The sequence below is a fragment of the Copadichromis virginalis genome, linkage group LG23, assembly GCF_057382275.1.
Source record: "Copadichromis virginalis isolate Kocher_CV1m ecotype Utaka linkage group LG23, C_Virginalis_male_GT1.1, whole genome shotgun sequence".
In the NCBI taxonomy this organism is placed as follows: domain Eukaryota; kingdom Metazoa; phylum Chordata; class Actinopteri; order Cichliformes; family Cichlidae; genus Copadichromis; species Copadichromis virginalis.
In genome coordinates, this window is record NC_140639.1 from 7486491 (window position 1) to 7503207 (window position 16717).

Consider the following 16717-nt stretch of genomic DNA (forward strand, 5'->3'; position numbering starts at 1 on the left):
TCCGACTGGAAGACGAAGGAAAAAAAACTAAACATAAACATTTTAACCTGTGACGCGTTGTTACCACGGCACACTCTCTACTGTAGTTCTTCGAAGGAGGCCGCACAGCTACAAGCAGCTCGGCTGAACATCTTACCTGCTGCGCTGTTCAGACCATGGGGCCAACACTGCAGTCAAAACCAGCTGCAAAGCCCGCCGTCAAACGTCGCACCAGGACAAAGAAAGAAGTGAAGGTATGACACCTAGCGACCACCGCGCATTGTTGCCAGGTCGGCTGCACTAGTGCCCGCTGATGCCGTCATAGCTCACTTATTTGGTCATTAGCTGCTAACCCAGAGGCTCCTAAACAACATATAGCAGTAGTTCTGGTGTAGTTTCTACAGCAAATTTTTGTTTTTTACATGTTGCAATTAAAGCAAAAAGCAAGAGGAGACAATGTGTCGCCATGTAGTTGTTCTTTAATCTGAGCCAAAAATTAAAAATAAACAGAGGAACCCCGGTCTGTTTCACACTGTGTGCTGAGCAAACTGGGAGGTCATCAGCATAAAGTTGTTTTTGGTTTTTTTAATGGAAGTTTGACTAAATTAGGTAGGCAAACTTCCGCCATGTTGCTCTCTGTCGACCGAAAACACCTTGTCAACAGGTGTTGCTCATCGGATGTGACGTCACTGATTGGGATTTGAACGGAAGGCGACATGAAAGACCCTCATCTTTTTCATTGACTGTAGAAAACGTCTACATTTTCTTACCTCAGTGCTCATGACACATTTCATATTTCGGGCCATATTTAAATTCACAACACAGCGACAATGTTACAACATATTGTCCCTTTGTGTGTATGTGTGTTTTTTTTTTATTAAAAACACCTTAATAGTAAAGGACAGAAAGTTTGATAACAACTGAAACATGACCCCCCCCAAAAAGTACCATATTTTACAAGATTCATGAAGTTATCATTATATGGGGTGTGTAGCTCCACTGTGTAGTAGCTGAAGTGAACGCAACCCGGTTTAACCCTGGAAGGAGACAAATCCCTTCCAGGGTTTTTAAATCAAGAATGACACCTGGTGTAAAAATCTGCCAAATCAAACACTAGGAACAACCTGCTGTGCTGATGACTTGTGAACAAGGGACATGGTAACTCTAAAAACTGCGGCTATGTCTTATATTAAGCTTGTAGTGTGTAGCAGGTAAAACAGCTTCTTGTAGTATTGTATTGAATAACACTGAAGAAATACTCTCATTACCAAAATACACAATGAAATCCTAAAAGTCTTCTAATATTTACAAATAATTTGTGGAAAATGGAATTACAGCCCTTTATATGTGATTTCATTTTTTCTTACAGAGATTTGCAAACCATTAACATCCTGTAACAAGTCATATTATTAGTTGAGACCTTTCGCACAAACTGAGGTAAATTACAAAACAGTAGCAGCTTGAACATTAAAAACCATCCTCATACTACCTGGAAGAGAATAATAGTTTGTCATTGCTTTCCAATCATACATGAACCAGTGATAAAAAAAACAAAACAGTTAAAATTAGTCCTTTTACATGCACAGCACCAAGAAACCAGCACTATGACAGTGAATTGGTTCATATAAAATTCAGTTACACTTTTAATATCAGTTTGTTTAGGAGCTGCTTGTGCTAGGCTGCTTATTAGTGAAGGAAGCGGCTCAGGTCCTCACGAATCTCAGCCTCATCCCAGGGTCCATGAATGTTGTCTTTGTGCCTCTGCAGCCTGACAAGCAGGAAAGGACAGAGCAGTGTTACACTTGCTAAAGCCAGGGTTAAGAGCACAGCTCCACCCAGCGTCTGAGACCCCAGACCTACTATCCCTCCAATGCAAACTCCCATGCACACCCCAGTAAAATGACCAGGGGCATTCTCCCTCAGCGTCTGCAGCAGGCAGGGCCACAGAGCAAACACCAGCAGGGCGCAGCTTAGCATGGCGAAAGTGTGCAGAGCTCCGGGTAACCTAGAGGCTAGGCACACCGAGGCAAACAGAGCTGCATTTAAAGAGAGGCTTCCAGGAGGCGATGGCTGGGCGTAAGGAAACGACACCAAATGGGCCAGCAGCATCAAAGCAGACATGGCGTACACAGTGTCTGTACTCACAGACTCTGTTAGTGTCTTAAGAACTGGCGAGAAGCCAAAGGTGAAGGAAAGGAAAATGGCTGCACTCTGTAAATCGGCCAGATGAGTGCGGGGTTCACCACATGATTCAACGCGAGATGTCAAGGCTTGATGAAGTCCATAACCCAGTAGGGCACAGATGAGGCTGGACCACAGCAACGTCTCAGGCAGCAGCAGACCCTGTGAAGAAAGTAGAGCTCTTTAATAACCCGCTCCATTTGGTAAAGACACTTTGTGCTTCAAAGATTGGGGGGGGGGGACCCAAAGCAGTACCTGCTCCATGTAGAGCCAGAGGGTGATAAAAATGGCCACACAAGACAGCTGCTGTCCTACAAATCCAGCTTCCTTCACTACAGCCCAGTAACGGTACTGCCGGATGCCCTCGTTCCTGCGTAACTCCTCCAAGAACCGCTGGTCTACGTAGTTATCTGGAAAAGGCTGGCGTTCCCACAGCACCTTACGCCATGGCACAGCTGGACCTGGGGCACCATCTGGCCCCATCACCCTGATTTCAACACACAAAACACAGACGGTGGAGAGTTTGAGACCAGCAGGGGTGTTTTATCCACTACTTAAATGATCTGTCATACCTGCAATCTTTGTTATGTGGTTTTCATTATTTGTGGTTTCCTCGTAGTCTTTTGCACTGCTTACCCAGTAATGTCCCATTATAAACACATTATGTTTCTGAATATTGCACGACTGGAAAGCCCTTTGGTTAAAGTTACTACCGTTTTGTGACATGACTTGACTCAAAGTGGCTAGGGAAATTTATCATTATTTTACTAAACATATTAAGCCTTACAGACAAGGCTTAAAGTAGCAGGCCAACCAGGGTCCTTTTCTGGGTTCATAAAAAGACTTCAAAAGCTCTAAAGCTGATATAATATTATGTTGTTTTTAGGTAGTTCACCCACAGCTCTGTTAGCCAAACAAATGTTGGATCTGAACAACATTTGAAGCGTTTTCTTTGCTGTCAAGTCTGAGTCTGTCTATTATAAAACTACTGGTTCTTCCGGTTTAAAAAAGGGACAATAAGCCCGCGCATCTCCGGTACGCACGAGTGTAAAAACAATAATGTGCTGAGTTAACTGAAATACCTACAAAAATATTTCTTAGGTGTTTTCCACCTACCTGGAATATGGTTTTACTCAGCGCCGATGCTACAATCTCATCCTGACAGTATCCCGGAAGTAAAGCGCTTTAGCTGCAGCGACCTCTTGGAGAACTCTGTTCTTCTTCTTCTGGCGCTCTCTGAAGTAGCTACACTGGCGTGCTGCTGCCCTCTACTGTCTGCTGGTCAGACTCTTCTTGACATTTTTATATGTCATTAATACAGTCCAAGACCTCTTATTATATATATTGTACGATATAATAATAATAATAATAATAATAATAATAATAATAATAATAATAATAATATGATGGATCCACCTAAATGAGGAAAAAAAAAATTATAATCAAGCAAGGTGTAAAGAATAAATACAGTTTATTTACCTCTGCTCTCAGGTATTTAATCAACCTCTGAAGTGAGTATTTGCTTCAGTGGTTGTTTCTAGTTATTACTTGGATATTTTACATTCACAGCCAGCCCACTGAACATATTTGGGAGTGAGCTAGGAATGTGGAGATTTAGCTCATCCCACAACCTGGGATTTCTCTTTCTACTTATTTCAGGGAAGTAAGAACTCCTCTTCCACCTTTCCCCACATATCCTGACTCAGTTCTTTAACAAAATTGTTTATACCAGATTGGCATCATGAAAGTCTGCATGCTAAATGTTTCCCTCTACTCCCATGTGTACTGGTACTAACATCATTAGAATTGCCTATTGTATACAGTATGATAAATGTTCGTATATGAAATCTGGGTTTGGATATAGTTTTCTCTTGCTCTCTTCATGAATGTGAGTGCATCTTTGCAGGGAACCTTACGATCTGATATAATAATCTGTGGTTAGCATGCCACGCGCCTGTGCTGAAAATGAAATTGTAGATCTGTGTATGAATTTCATCTGCGTTCACCAGTCTGAAAGGGTATGCCCCTTGATTTTGATTTTTTTTTTAATATGTCAGGATTCAAAAGTCAACTTTGGTATCTGTGAATAACCGTGCTTTGTTTGAAAAGCACATTGGCGCTGTCTGTCCACTTTATGACAGTACCTTTTTTTCTTTTGCAAGTTGCCTGTGCTGAACATACGTAGCCCATTCTGTGCTGAAGTTATAAGACCAAACCCACAGACCGAAGTGGCTTCAAAAAGGTAATCAGGCATTTTAAAGTTCTAGGAAAATATTCTTAGAGTGGCAATAGTTTATGTCAATTTTAAAATTGTTTGTCTTGTTGATTGTGATATTAATCAATACGCTCATCTGTATCGTGATAATAACAGCTTCTCAAAGTGTAGACCACAGCCCCATGTCTCCCTGACAACAGCTCAGGCAGCCAGCAGTCATGTCAGCTCCAGCTCGGGGTCAAAGGAGCCACAAACGCCGACCACCACGGTAAATTCTGCCAACACAAAGAAACCCTGGAAAAGAACATTTAATTCCCAACAAGGTTTCTACATTCTCTACTCTTCCACTTTCCACTAAATTCATGTTGTTGTATTATTACTTTATGATTTAATCTTTGCCACATCTGTTCTATATTTGACTTTACAGAGGAAATCATTTCATAACGGTGTTTCCATGAGTACCCGGTCGTGCATACAGGGTGTGATAGGCCCGTAAGTATCATGAAACGTGATATTTTGTGGATTGACTAAAGCAAGTAAGTCGCAGTAACATTTTCATTCTGCTTCTTCCCACCGTGTTACATTCACTGTACTTTGGAAGGGCCTGTGTTACTACACTACAAGAATGTCTGATCATCACATCTCTGCACCACCGCACCACGAAGGACATGTTAGAAGCCAAGCAGCTTCACGGCAGGGTAAATTATCCTTACAGATACCCTAGGTATTCTACAAGCATCTGCATAACTGGTTTATACACCCCGCTCATATGCAGTAAAACCAGGCTTGTTACTGTATGCACAAACATGTCGAAATGATTGTAAAAGAAGGTCTATTCATAACGCTGTTTCAAAAAAAGGTTTGGATGCTTTGGAAAAAGATGATATTTACAACATATCAAATGCTCCAAGTGAGAATCTTAAATTGTTTTTTTTTTAAATATATATATAAATAAATATTAAGTTGATTTGTTGCATTTTAACTTCCATAATTATCGAAACTGTTGTAAATTTGTATTTTTCTTTTTTTGGTGACTGGTCTGGACTGCTGGTTGCCATGTAGCTACTATAATACAGCCAGAACATGGTTTGCATTGTCTTACTGACCTAAGGAAGCCTTCTCTGAAACAGACATCATCTAGATGGCAGCATTTGTTGTGTGCCAAAATCTGTTTAGCAGATGCACAAGTTGTCCTTGCTGTATGCATGACCGCCCCTATATACTGTCACAGATGCTGGTATTTTTAACAGTACAGTGAGATTAAGCCAGATGGTCTTCTTTAGCCTGAAGAATACACCAACCAAGAAAAAGATCAAATAAAATTTTGAATGATTTGATAACAGCTCAGTTATCATTTAGCCAGGAAGTCTTACGTTTTTAAATCTCTTTTTCTTAAATGTCCTGGGCCAAGAGAGGCAGCACACCTTGTACGGTTGCATGCAGTAGTTTTTCAAAGTATTCCTAAGCCTATTGAAACACTTGACACTTCTCTACGGGATGCTCTTTTTTTTAAAAATACCCATCCCTATTACTAATAAACCTAATTACCTGTGGGAACATTTCACCAGATGTTGCCCTTGTCTCACCTTTTTTGAAAGATGTTACTGTCATTAGCATATGCTAACCAAAAAAAATAAAAATTTCTCACTTTGAGCATCGAATATAATGGCTTTGCATTGATGACAAAGATAATTTCTGTTTTTAAATCTACATTTGAATCACAGTATCACACTCTTTGGGGGGGAATATAACAACAGAATGCAGAGGTCAGAAAAAAGGTGAAGCTGTTTAATCTGCAGAAATTTTCAACTGCAGGATATTAGCTAAATAAATATGATGCCACTTTCCCTCTTCTCCCACTGCTGTTTTATGACAGAAAACATTTCTCAAAGACAATGAAGCTGTAGACACAAACTTTTATTACTCAGTAACATAGAAATACTTAAAAAAAAAAACGTTCTTTTGTTTTTGTAGAATTCTGAAAGCATGTTAAAAATTGATCAAAAAATATTTTTTATTACCAATACATCACTTATTAGAATCCAGACATACAGTACGTAAATACCAGTGACAGCAACCATACATGAGAATAAGGAAAAGCACTGAAACTGAGGCAGATGATGACCATTTCTCACAACCAGACATCCAATATTATTACAGGCATCCAAAGAATTTGTGATTGACATATGCACATACCGTGTGGCAAAATGTTATAACTGTAAACCAATTAGTCTACTCAGTTTGGTTTTATTCACTTCTAACAAAAGATAGTGTAAATCACAAAGGCATAAACTCACTGTATGATCTTCACCTTACAGCACAAGGCAAAAATCAGAAGACTGCAACATGAAGCATCGAGCCAAGGTAGTGAGCAGCCAGGGTTCCACAGTGGAGATGAATAAACATCAATAAAAACTACAACCGCAGTAGCAGTTTAATACAATACAAGTAACAGGTAACAAACTGGTGTTATTCCAACCGTGTAGACTGTGGACCCATTTTTGTTTGCCAAAATGGGGTTCTGTGGGATCTGAGGCAGTGCAAGGACCTGGAAAAGTATGTTGAAAAGAGGAAAACAAACAAACAAACAAACAAACAAAACAAAAAAAACAAACAAACAAAACCACAAGGCAAAGGATAGTTTATGCATATTAAACCAACCAGTGCATTGAAGTAGTGGCAATGACCTTCCAGATGTCACTCAGATAGAAATAGACTTCTGTCACAGGAGAGACGGGCAGGCTCAACATCTTCACACAGTAGGTGGCTGTAAGTAGACACCCAGCAGCAGCAGACAGGCTTCACAGCGGCGGCGCTGGCTGGCAGCCATTCAGGCCACAAGTCCACAAATCATGGCAGAGGAGAGTGGGGCAGTAGTTATAAAGAGATTTGGAGATGGCCCGTTTCCTTCTCTTGCGGTCTTTTGGGTGCCAAAGAGCAGCATTGCAGTGCAGCCCTGTATTTTCAGTATTGGCATGAAGGGGAATATGTGGCTGAATTGTAACAACATAAATATTTGTGGCAATAAGAAAAGTATTCAAAGGCCTCACCAATAGGCAAAAGGCTGGGAGCGAAATCCAAATGAATAAGGCATCTTATTGTAAGGGGAAGACACACTAACAGACTGGCAGCACCTCTCACTCCTATCTGACAGAAATAACAGGCCCCAGACCATTCCTTCATCTAGTTTAGCTTAACCTATGTTGAAATTAATTTTTTTTTTAAAAAAGGAAGAAAAAAAGAAGACATTTTTGCATTTGGCCTGGCTCCATTAGAAAAATAGTTGCATTGTAAATGTGCTTCTATCACTGATGAATTACAGCAGTTGGGGGGACCTATCAAACAAGATGCATGTTTTTTCAAGAAAGACAGAGCTAGGTTGTATGTAAAGTTGAGAGTCATAAGTTTTTCCAAACCTGGGGTTTCCTTCAAGCTGCAACGACTTAAAAGACCAGAGCAACAACTGTGGTAAATTGGCTCTTTATCATTGTGTGTGTAAGTGTGCATATATATATATATAATATCCTTGATTAAAAGTCACAAAAGGGGAAATCAGCTGAAAAAATCCATAAGGTTTTTGTGGGCAACTGTGTCAGTCTCTCTGTTTCACTCCATTTCAGGTTGTGTTATGTTCGAATTTTCCGTTTATCTTCAAACAGCGAGCGGACTAGGTAGACCTGAACCCCCGAGACCAGAACCATAGCAATGAGATTGACCACTGACCAAAAGTTCACCCTTTCAAAGTTACTCTCCTGGATGTTTCGGTCACGAGCCTCGAACGCTCGCAGAAGCGTCTGGATCTGAGAGCTTTTTCCCAGCCGAGCCTTCACATTGTTGATGGTGTCCTGAAGGAGAGGAGAGAAGCAGGTCATACTGAGGGAATCTGAGAAGAAAGCTAATAGATCCACTGTACTCTTTATGTAAATTTTACTTGACCAATGTTAAACAAAAACAAAGCAGGTAATCAGAGTGAGTCTGAAATGGTGTTCCTTCCTCCTTGAAAAAACTACTTCCTCAACAGCTGGGGGACAAATTTCCTACCTCTTACCAAGATGACAAGGCTATGTGACTTATGCCACAAATTTAGGCTATTTTTAGCAAATGAGTGGTGCAAGCTGAAACAATTGGCCGCCCTCAGCCAGTAGGTGAGAGTTCATGACATTGTCCTTTCTTGTGACACACTTCGTGTAACTTTACATGTTGGTGATGGATTATGTGCTATTTTGTTGGCAGTGTGTTCGGTCACTTTGCACCCCCCGTGTCATCCTGGATGATCCTCTGAAATATCTCAGGCAACAGAGGGACAAAGTCTAAAAATGCAAGTGGGAATAAAACCAACACACTCTGAATCTAATTTAACCACCTACCATCTATCAGTGCTATTAAGGTTTAAAGCTCACACATTCAAATCTATTAAAACGACAGGTTTGGAATGTGTTGAATTTATTCAAACAAGACCAACTCTCACCATAATGTCTTCCAGCTTCATGTCCAGGATGTCTGTTCCCTGGACGTACTCCTTCCAGTCATCTGGGTCTTCATCTGTATCCATGTTGTCCAGGATCAACTCGAAGAAGATGAGCTTCTCAGAGACTGAGCTGAACGTGTTGTCAAAGCAGAACATGTAGTCTCCCTCCTCAGTGTCTATGCTGGAAGAAAGCACAAGCAGTAAGATCTTCCCCCAAACACCTGAGTTATTAATGTCAGTTTTTAAATAGAAGATCGGAGCTACTTACGTGTGGACACCATCAGACTTGTGGTAGTCACTGAATAGCATTTGGCCCGATGGAGAGAAGACAGTGAAGTCTACATCAAGGCCTGCACCATCTAACACCTGCGGATGGAAGCATTCATATCAGCCCTCAACCCCTGAGAAATTCACATCTGTTGTGGCTTACTAATGCTTGTTTTAACACATGAGATGTCAGGAATATTGTTTTTTTTGTAAGGAGTCTGACATTTATGCAGCTAAATAACAAATTAAAACTCTGTGACGTCACACAGGAAGAATAGATTCCGATTCTCTGCGTAACCTGCACACTGACCTGCAAAACAGGTTCCCAACAATATGAAAATCAAGGTGTGAACCAATTTACTTGTTGCTTCTTTTGCTCTGGATTTAAAACAGTAGTAAACGAGTGTAGGCTGCATGTGGTTTGAATGATGTAACTGAAGAAAGTATTCGCATCCTGTACTGAAGTAAAAGTACAAATGCAACACTTTTAAATGTACTCCGTTACAAGTAAAAATAGCTACTATCGAAATCATTACATTATACTTAAAGTTTTAAAAGCATCACCCAAATTTTAATGTAACAGTTAAGTTTTACTGCTGTATCTGGTTTAAGTGGACTCCATTTGAGCTCTTTTTAAAATTCAACTATTTTCTGAACATTGCGAATATAATACTGAGAAATACCTTTAGAATTTCTGGCACCCAGTAAAATGATTATTTTTATATCTCTACGCCTTTACTTGTATGGACTGCTCGGTAGCTTAACTGATAAAATAATCATTAGTCAAATAAAAGCTGTAAAGCAAATAGCTACCAGTAAAACACTTCGAAATAAAAGTAGAACATTAGTTAGATATAGAAAGCATAAATACCTTAAACGTGTACCTGGCTAAATTGCCTTAATTATATTCCATTATTGGAATAAGTACCACAACTAAAGATCTAATCAACAGGTTTCACAAGTGTAATATGTCAACGCTGATTTGATTTGGCAGATAGCAGTGTGAAGTTTTGGGTTGACCAGCTAACCCCATACAAACCCCAAAACAACATCCCTATTTTATGAGGCTTTATGACCTGATATTCAATCTCCAGTGAGGCATCATTCTTCATGGTCTGGTAGAAGCACTCCTTTCGACCGGCGGGCAGAGTGAACGTGAAGTCGCTGTCAAGAGACTGAGAGAAGGCAGCCAGCACCACTAACCTCTCCGAGACCAGTGAGACAAACACGGACAGGACACACAAAAATAGCCGGACCATCTTCATGGTCAAAGCCATGACCCTAAAAGTCCCAAAGACCCAGAAATGTGATTAAAGAGGCCGGCCACAGTGCTAGTCAGTCAGCGGCTGTTAGCTACCTTCGCCCGAAGTTGACTTCTAGTTGAAATGTTCTGAAGATTGGCGACAGCTTAGGACCCCGCCGAAATAAAAATTAAAAAATGTGTTTTATAATTTGCTAAAAAAAAAAACCTTTTTATTTCACTGTTGATCCAAGCATCTGGTGTATGTACTTTTTTGTATTTATTAAGTATGTGAAATAAACCACACACAATTTTAAAAAAGTCAGGCAAATTATTCAGGGCCTCAATGGAATTGCACTTTGGGATTTGTAGTCCTATTGTTCCATGCGGTATGAGCGTACGTAGAAAACCACCCTACTTTAAATGTGTTTTATGTGGTAAATGAAATAAACCAAGACTTGTATTTGTTTTGATCTTTTTGTTTTCCACAAACGTGTAAGTGACGAAGTGTTAACTTGTTAAAAGCAGAGTTTAAACAAAATCTAAAGTAGGAACGTGACTAATAGCATGCAAAAGTGTAAAATGTGTTTTTAACGAACCAGATATTTTTGTTCTCTTGTTTCTTTATAGTCTAAAAATACAATAGAAACGGATAAGATTACAGTTAAGATAATGTCCCATTATATGATATATAATAAATATAAAAAATTATGTCGGCAGAAAAAAATAATTAGCCCATTTCTCATTAAACACCGATAACCATTTTCCAGGATTTAAAAATATTTATGGGTTTAACTACTTGAAGGTGTTTTCCAGTGGTGAAGAAGGAAGTATACAGTGTACAAATTCTTTCACTCACCCTCATTCATACACCTCATATTTGAATGAATGTAAGTTAATTTACATTTTTTTAAAAAGTGCTAGGACTATATATTCACGTCGACACATTTCACAGTTGAGCAATAACTTTAACTATTGCATGCTTAAGTGATTTGCTTATCAAGAAATAGGTGACGCGTCCTGCTCCACAGCTACCAACTCATCCTCAATCGAAAGGGGTGGGGCTTTCAAATTAAACTAGTGTCGCTAAACGCCTTTTCATTGGGCTACGAATTCTCAACGCTTATTTGATTGGTTAGATTTTTCAGCGGGGGTTGAACATAGCGAGATCCAGCTACTCGTCAACAGCAGTGGCCACAGGAGCCTAAAAGGAGGCGGACAGCTGGTCCGCATAATGAAAAATAGCACCCCCTCAAGTGTGGGTTTTGCTGTTTTTCATGTTTAAATTAACACAGGTACTTAAAGATTCTCTTCGGTGTGTTGTGTAGCCGTGATCCATTAGGAGAAAAACCCCAAGGAGCGAGGATGTTGGTCCCCGCGGGAAGATAATGAAGAGACTGCGCGTTTTGTTGGTGTGCCTCATTGTAGCTCTCCTGTGCTGGTAAGCTTTCATCGACATCTAATTCTACATCCTCACTATAATCAACATGTCAGGCAAAACACAGTCCTAACAATAGGTGGAGCAGGCTTTGTGATGCTCGTCCCCACGTAGCTTTGCTTGGTGTCTTCTGCCGCATAATATCCGTCAGTCATCAATGCCCCTGCTACACAGCTAACATTAACAACGTGTTACAATCTGTGGCGTTTTCTGGACTTTCTTATCCTAAGAACAGCTCTGAAATTGTTTTGTTTGTACCCAACTTACTGATAAGCTTTATTTATTAAATGACTTAAATTATGTCAGAAGGTTTGGTAGCCAGCTGTTGACTAGCGGCATAGCTAGCTAACCTAAAAACCAGTGAAGTCGGGCTACTTGTCAGGTAACATCAGTGACCACCAAGGCAAGCTGGAGGCGACCAACTAAACTCTTTATCTCTAAACTTTGAAATGCTAAAAATATTCAGTCCATCTCCCCTTGATTTAAACTATATTTCATGACTGTTTATTTTCCAATGCCAAATCCATAAGGGCATCAACTGCTATCCTGAAATCGACCAGTCAGTCTGACCGGCTCATAAAAACTCGAGATGACATGTATGTTGTCATATGAAACAAAAAAGCAGCTAAATCAAGGAAATGCTACCATTGTTTGTCCAATGATTTATAAGTTACTACAGTTATAAAACTTCAATGTGTCTTTGTATATTGTACAGAGAAAACCATACTCACAAGAGCTAGCTTATTGTAAAATCATTGTAAAATCACTGAACTTCTACATACTTAACATAGATTTAACAGCGACATATTGGAGATCTGTTATTACATTCTGGTAAATAAGTTCCCCTCCTAAAAATGATAGTTGTTCTCCAAAGTATGTGCGCACAGAGGTCTGGTAGATTAAACAAATTCATGAGTTGTATTAATCTCGGAGGCATGCAGCAGGTAACAGTACGCAGGGTTTGTGGAATGGGATTAGCAGTCTGGCTAAAGTGCCACCTTTATCCAGATTGGTGACTCAGAAGCAGGTAGCTGTCCAGCTTTCTCTGCCATTCTGGTAATTTCTTTGTGATAAATATGTCAGTCTCACTTTATTTGAGAATGTAGATTAGTTTGCTCTTTAGGAGACTAAATAACCTAAAAAATAAATAAATAAATAAAGACACATTTGATGTACGTGAAAATCCACCCATCCGTTTTCTTTGGCTTATCGGTGCTCAGGTTGTGGGTATAGCACAGCTTTTAACTTTTCCTGGGGGATACTGAGGTGTTCCCAAGACAGCCGAGAGACATGGTGTGTGGCGTAGGCCTCCCTTGGGGTAGAGGCGGAAATTTAAAACTCCCAAGCTGTACAAGAAAATTTCACGTTACTTAAAGTGTGTAGTACGTTTCCAGGAAATAATCACCTAATATTTGTGTTCCAAGATCCAGCAATGGTTCTGGTTGCTTTCCTGTAATGGTTATTTGATTCACACTGTTGACTATAGTGTTAAAGGAAGCATGTTTGTCCTTATTTCCTTAAAGCACTGAATTTTAGTAGTCATGTTTTATGGATCATGTCAGGCATTCGTCTTATATAATGTCTTCATGAATAAGTAAAACTTGCACTCCAGCACTTAGTGTACTGTAGCTCCTTCATAGGGTTGCATATTTTGAAAAAGAGTTGCATATTGGCACAAGCAAACAAGAGCTGTTATTGGATTGCAAACCTGGTACTTCATAGCTATTACACAAATAAGATTTGATTTGATGATGAATTGTTATTTATAAATTCCTAATTTAGTCATTTTAAGCACACTTTATATTCTTTTGTAAAGACCCAACATATTATATAGCAAGGAAGCTAACTATTCCAGCAGGCCTGCTGCTTGCAAGTCAAGTGTCTGCTTGCCTATATTAATGGGCCCTTTTTCCACTTTCCCACAAACTAATGACAATGCTGCTACACGTACAAACTTCATTAGTAATGCAAACCCTTTTTAGCGTGCAGCTTCTCACTCCTCCTTGCCAACTCTCACACGTCTGGGTAGGAGCAAAGAAATGGGGAATGTGATCCTTGCAGTAATCCGATGGTCTCCAAGGCAGCTGTGATTTTTAGGCTTTGAAAAGGGGGCTCTGTATTAGATTGCTGGTAACAAGTGTCTATGGGTAGGTGTGTCATGATCATTGACCTGATGCTTTTAATAACTCTGCTTGTCCTGCTTCAAATGACCTAGCCTGATGCTGTTTTTGTTGTTCTTTTATGGATCAAAATCTATGCTTTTATTTTATTTCTTTGCGTGTGTGTTTGTGGTTGAATTGTTGCCTGTTTTTATAGGGTGTTTTAAAGCTGCTTGGCAGTACATCTCTATGCTGCAGTACTCAGAGAAGCACAACAAAGTGTTCTGCATGTGTCATGCTGCCCCTTCACGTGTGGTCAGCAAAAGGGATCTTACTGTGCCCACAATAAGCTAGCTCAGACTGTTGACATCAGCATTGAGGGGAGGGGAGGGGTGTGTGTGTGTGTGTGTGTGTGTGTGTGTGTGTGTGTGTGTTCTTGACACCGTTTGCATGAAACTGCATATTTCCAGGATGATTATCTGTAATGATAGCTTACCAGATATGTATTTTCTTCTTATTTAGATGCTAACTTTAGCGCAGAAATGTTGTCTGAGTCTGGTGGTTCAGCATTTAAGATAAGAGAGAGATAAGATAAAACTTTATTAATCCCTCGGGTGGGTTCCTCTGGGAAATTTGGTAAGCTGTGAATTGGGATTCATTAGAAGCAGAAGGTAACTTAAAACCCACACAGTCCTCACTCTACAGGTGATTTAGGAAAGTAAACGGGTTGGTCTTGCATGTGTTCTCCTTCTAGGTTAGCACCAAAGCAAATGAACAAACACGTCTTTTGGCATCACAAGCAGATGCAAATAAAACGCCAAAGCACCCTAAAGCAATTTTAACTGCACTAATATAATGACATATAAAAGTCCAAGTTAACAGCACAATTAAATTATTCCAGGTTAGAAACTGTTAGAACTTGTTTGACTTTCTGTTAGACAATTGGCATCTTTCTCTTAGTTGTATATTCTAGAAAATTACCCGAGATCCACAAAAGGTTTTCTTTATTTAATTTTTGGGGTGTGTACTCAACGCCCTTTACTGCATATATTGTCACCATCTCATTCTGTCCTTCTGAAGGATGGCATAGAAAGATAATTATTATATAACCTGATTAGTACTTAAGAGATACCTCTGCAACCAAGTGATCAGTTGGGGGTTTTCTATTATATTCCATTAGAGTGTAGATATTGTTAATCATCCAGTTGTTAACAAAATCAGCAAAACATACAAAGTTTTTGAACATGTTCATTTAAATTGGGCTGTGTGCTGATCGTGTTGAATTTTAATCTACTGACCTTTATGATTTTTTTTTTTATGATTTTTTTTTTTTTATTTATTTATTTATTTTTTAATTGTGCTGTTAACTTGGACTTTTATATGTCATTATATTAGTGCAGTTAAAATTGCTTTAGGGTGCTTTGGCGTTTTATTTGCATCTGCTTGTGATGCCAAAAGACGTGTTTGTTCATTTGCTTTGGTGCTAACCTAGAAGGAGAACACATGCAAGACCAACCCGTTTACTTTCCTAAATCACCTGTAGAGTGAGGACTGTGTGGGTTTTAAGTTACCTTCTGCTTCTAGTGAATCCCAATTCACAGCTCCAGTCCTTGAGCAACTCTGAGGGTGAGGCTGTGTTTTGCAGTGCAAATATTTTGCTAGGAAGAAAACCTAATAGACGGCTCACAATGAGCAGTAGTTCAACAAATATAAGATGAGATCATTTTCTTTTCACTCTATATAAGCTGAAAGAGACAGAGTGTCAGGCTTCAGACTGCTCTGAATGCTCCGATTCAGGCTTTAACTTTACAAAGTTAAAAAGTGAGGATTTACTGACGTTTAGCAAATGCAACTTGCAATCTCACCCACCTGATGCTCGTACCTTGTGTTTTCAAGAAGCGTCCAATCAGAAGGAATTTGGCTTTTGTGTAATGTGTTCTTAAAATGAGAGGTGCTAAAATTGCTTGTTTCGGATAGTGGGTAAACTGAGGGGCTTCACCAATGCCCAGTAAAAGATTAATGAGGATTACTTGGAGCACTTTCATACAGTATTGTGCTACTAGAACAAAATGAAAGAAGTGGAAATAAGTTTAATAGAGCGTTTGTACAAAAAACATATTTCTTCACTGTGAGCTCCAGTTTCTGTCAAATTTTGCTGTTAGGGATTCTGAGTGCCTTACAAAGAAGGAAGTCAGGATATAGCTTGTGGACATTCTTGTTATAAGAACTGTGTTCTGCCCACATTGTAAAAGTTCCTTTTTGGTGGGGGTAGTTGTTACATAATACAGTCCTCCTTATGTTCCCCACATGCACCATGAGTACACACTCACGGAGCACCCATACTGGGAACTGTAAGTAAATGTCACAGTGAAAACTTTGTGTGCTTTGGCTGTTTCAGCTGGGAAATGGGAGGCTGGTTGGACCGTAAATCGGAAGGTTACAAAGGAGGCCTTGAAAGAAGACGATAATGCTTACTGGGCGTTCTCGTAGCTCACCCCCTCGCAGCTTCTCATTTCATCAGCTGGCTTGTGGCTGTACTGTGATGCGTCTGTGATTCAAAGAATGTAGCACAATGTCATAAGCTCATACATGTGTTACCTGCTCATCTGTCCATGTGAACGCAACTTGCATAATAGAAAAAGAATGGTCTGCAAAGATGCTTTTAAGGGTTATAAGTTTACATAGTGGTGTGCTATTTTGTTTTTTTTCTTCTTTATAGAAGTTGGACTCTAGGTTGAGTGTATACAAACATTGCTACTGCCTGCGCCTGCTCACTGACTATTTGGTACAGTAATTTGGGGGTTTATGGTAAGCTATTTACACTGTCTTT

General features: G+C 39.6%; 4 protein-coding genes across 7 annotated transcripts in view; 2 read left to right on the plus strand and 2 right to left on the minus strand.

The window, feature by feature from the left end:
• The first annotated feature begins 1 nt into the window (after nucleotide 1).
• LOC146680188 (uncharacterized) lies at nucleotides 2–8990 on the plus strand. 2 transcript variants are annotated; one of them, XR_014917941.1, is made up of 8 exons: nucleotides 2–233; nucleotides 4323–4402; nucleotides 4532–4643; nucleotides 4803–4867; nucleotides 4977–5073; nucleotides 6694–6830; nucleotides 8609–8693; nucleotides 8859–8990. XR_014917941.1 is itself a non-coding variant. In XM_085448387.1 (6 exons), the coding sequence occupies exons 1-6, from the start codon at nucleotides 156–158 to the stop codon at nucleotides 6775–6777; spliced, it is 516 nt and encodes a 171-aa protein (XP_085304513.1). In that variant the 5' UTR covers nucleotides 2–155; the 3' UTR covers nucleotides 6778–7589. The 2 variants fall into 2 exon arrangements, 1 of the variants encoding a protein (XP_085304513.1); XM_085448387.1 differs by lacking the exons at nucleotides 8609–8693; nucleotides 8859–8990 and having other exon boundaries at nucleotides 6694–7589.
• pigc (phosphatidylinositol glycan anchor biosynthesis, class C) lies at nucleotides 441–3378 on the minus strand. The gene is made up of 3 exons (XM_085448385.1): nucleotides 3277–3378; nucleotides 2416–2647; nucleotides 441–2322 (listed from the first exon to the last, which is right to left on the minus strand). The coding sequence occupies exons 2-3, from the start codon at nucleotides 2641–2643 to the stop codon at nucleotides 1666–1668; spliced, it is 885 nt and encodes a 294-aa protein (XP_085304511.1). The 5' UTR covers nucleotides 2644–2647; nucleotides 3277–3378; the 3' UTR covers nucleotides 441–1665.
• Nucleotides 6272–10495, minus strand: tmed5 (transmembrane p24 trafficking protein 5). The gene is made up of 4 exons (XM_085448386.1): nucleotides 10187–10495; nucleotides 9112–9209; nucleotides 8844–9024; nucleotides 6272–8220 (listed from the first exon to the last, which is right to left on the minus strand). The coding sequence occupies exons 1-4, from the start codon at nucleotides 10385–10387 to the stop codon at nucleotides 8002–8004; spliced, it is 699 nt and encodes a 232-aa protein (XP_085304512.1). The 5' UTR covers nucleotides 10388–10495; the 3' UTR covers nucleotides 6272–8001.
• Nucleotides 10496–11511: 1016 nt separating this feature from the next.
• suco (SUN domain containing ossification factor) overlaps nucleotides 11512–16717 on the plus strand; it is a 42283-nt gene continuing 37077 nt past the window's right edge. For all 3 annotated transcript variants that reach the window (XM_085449434.1, XM_085449435.1, XM_085449436.1), the window contains exon 1: nucleotides 11512–11791. In XM_085449434.1, coding sequence (XP_085305560.1) covers nucleotides 11739–11791 — 53 coding nt within the window. In that variant the 5' untranslated portion in view covers nucleotides 11512–11738. The remainder of the gene's footprint in view (nucleotides 11792–16717) is intronic.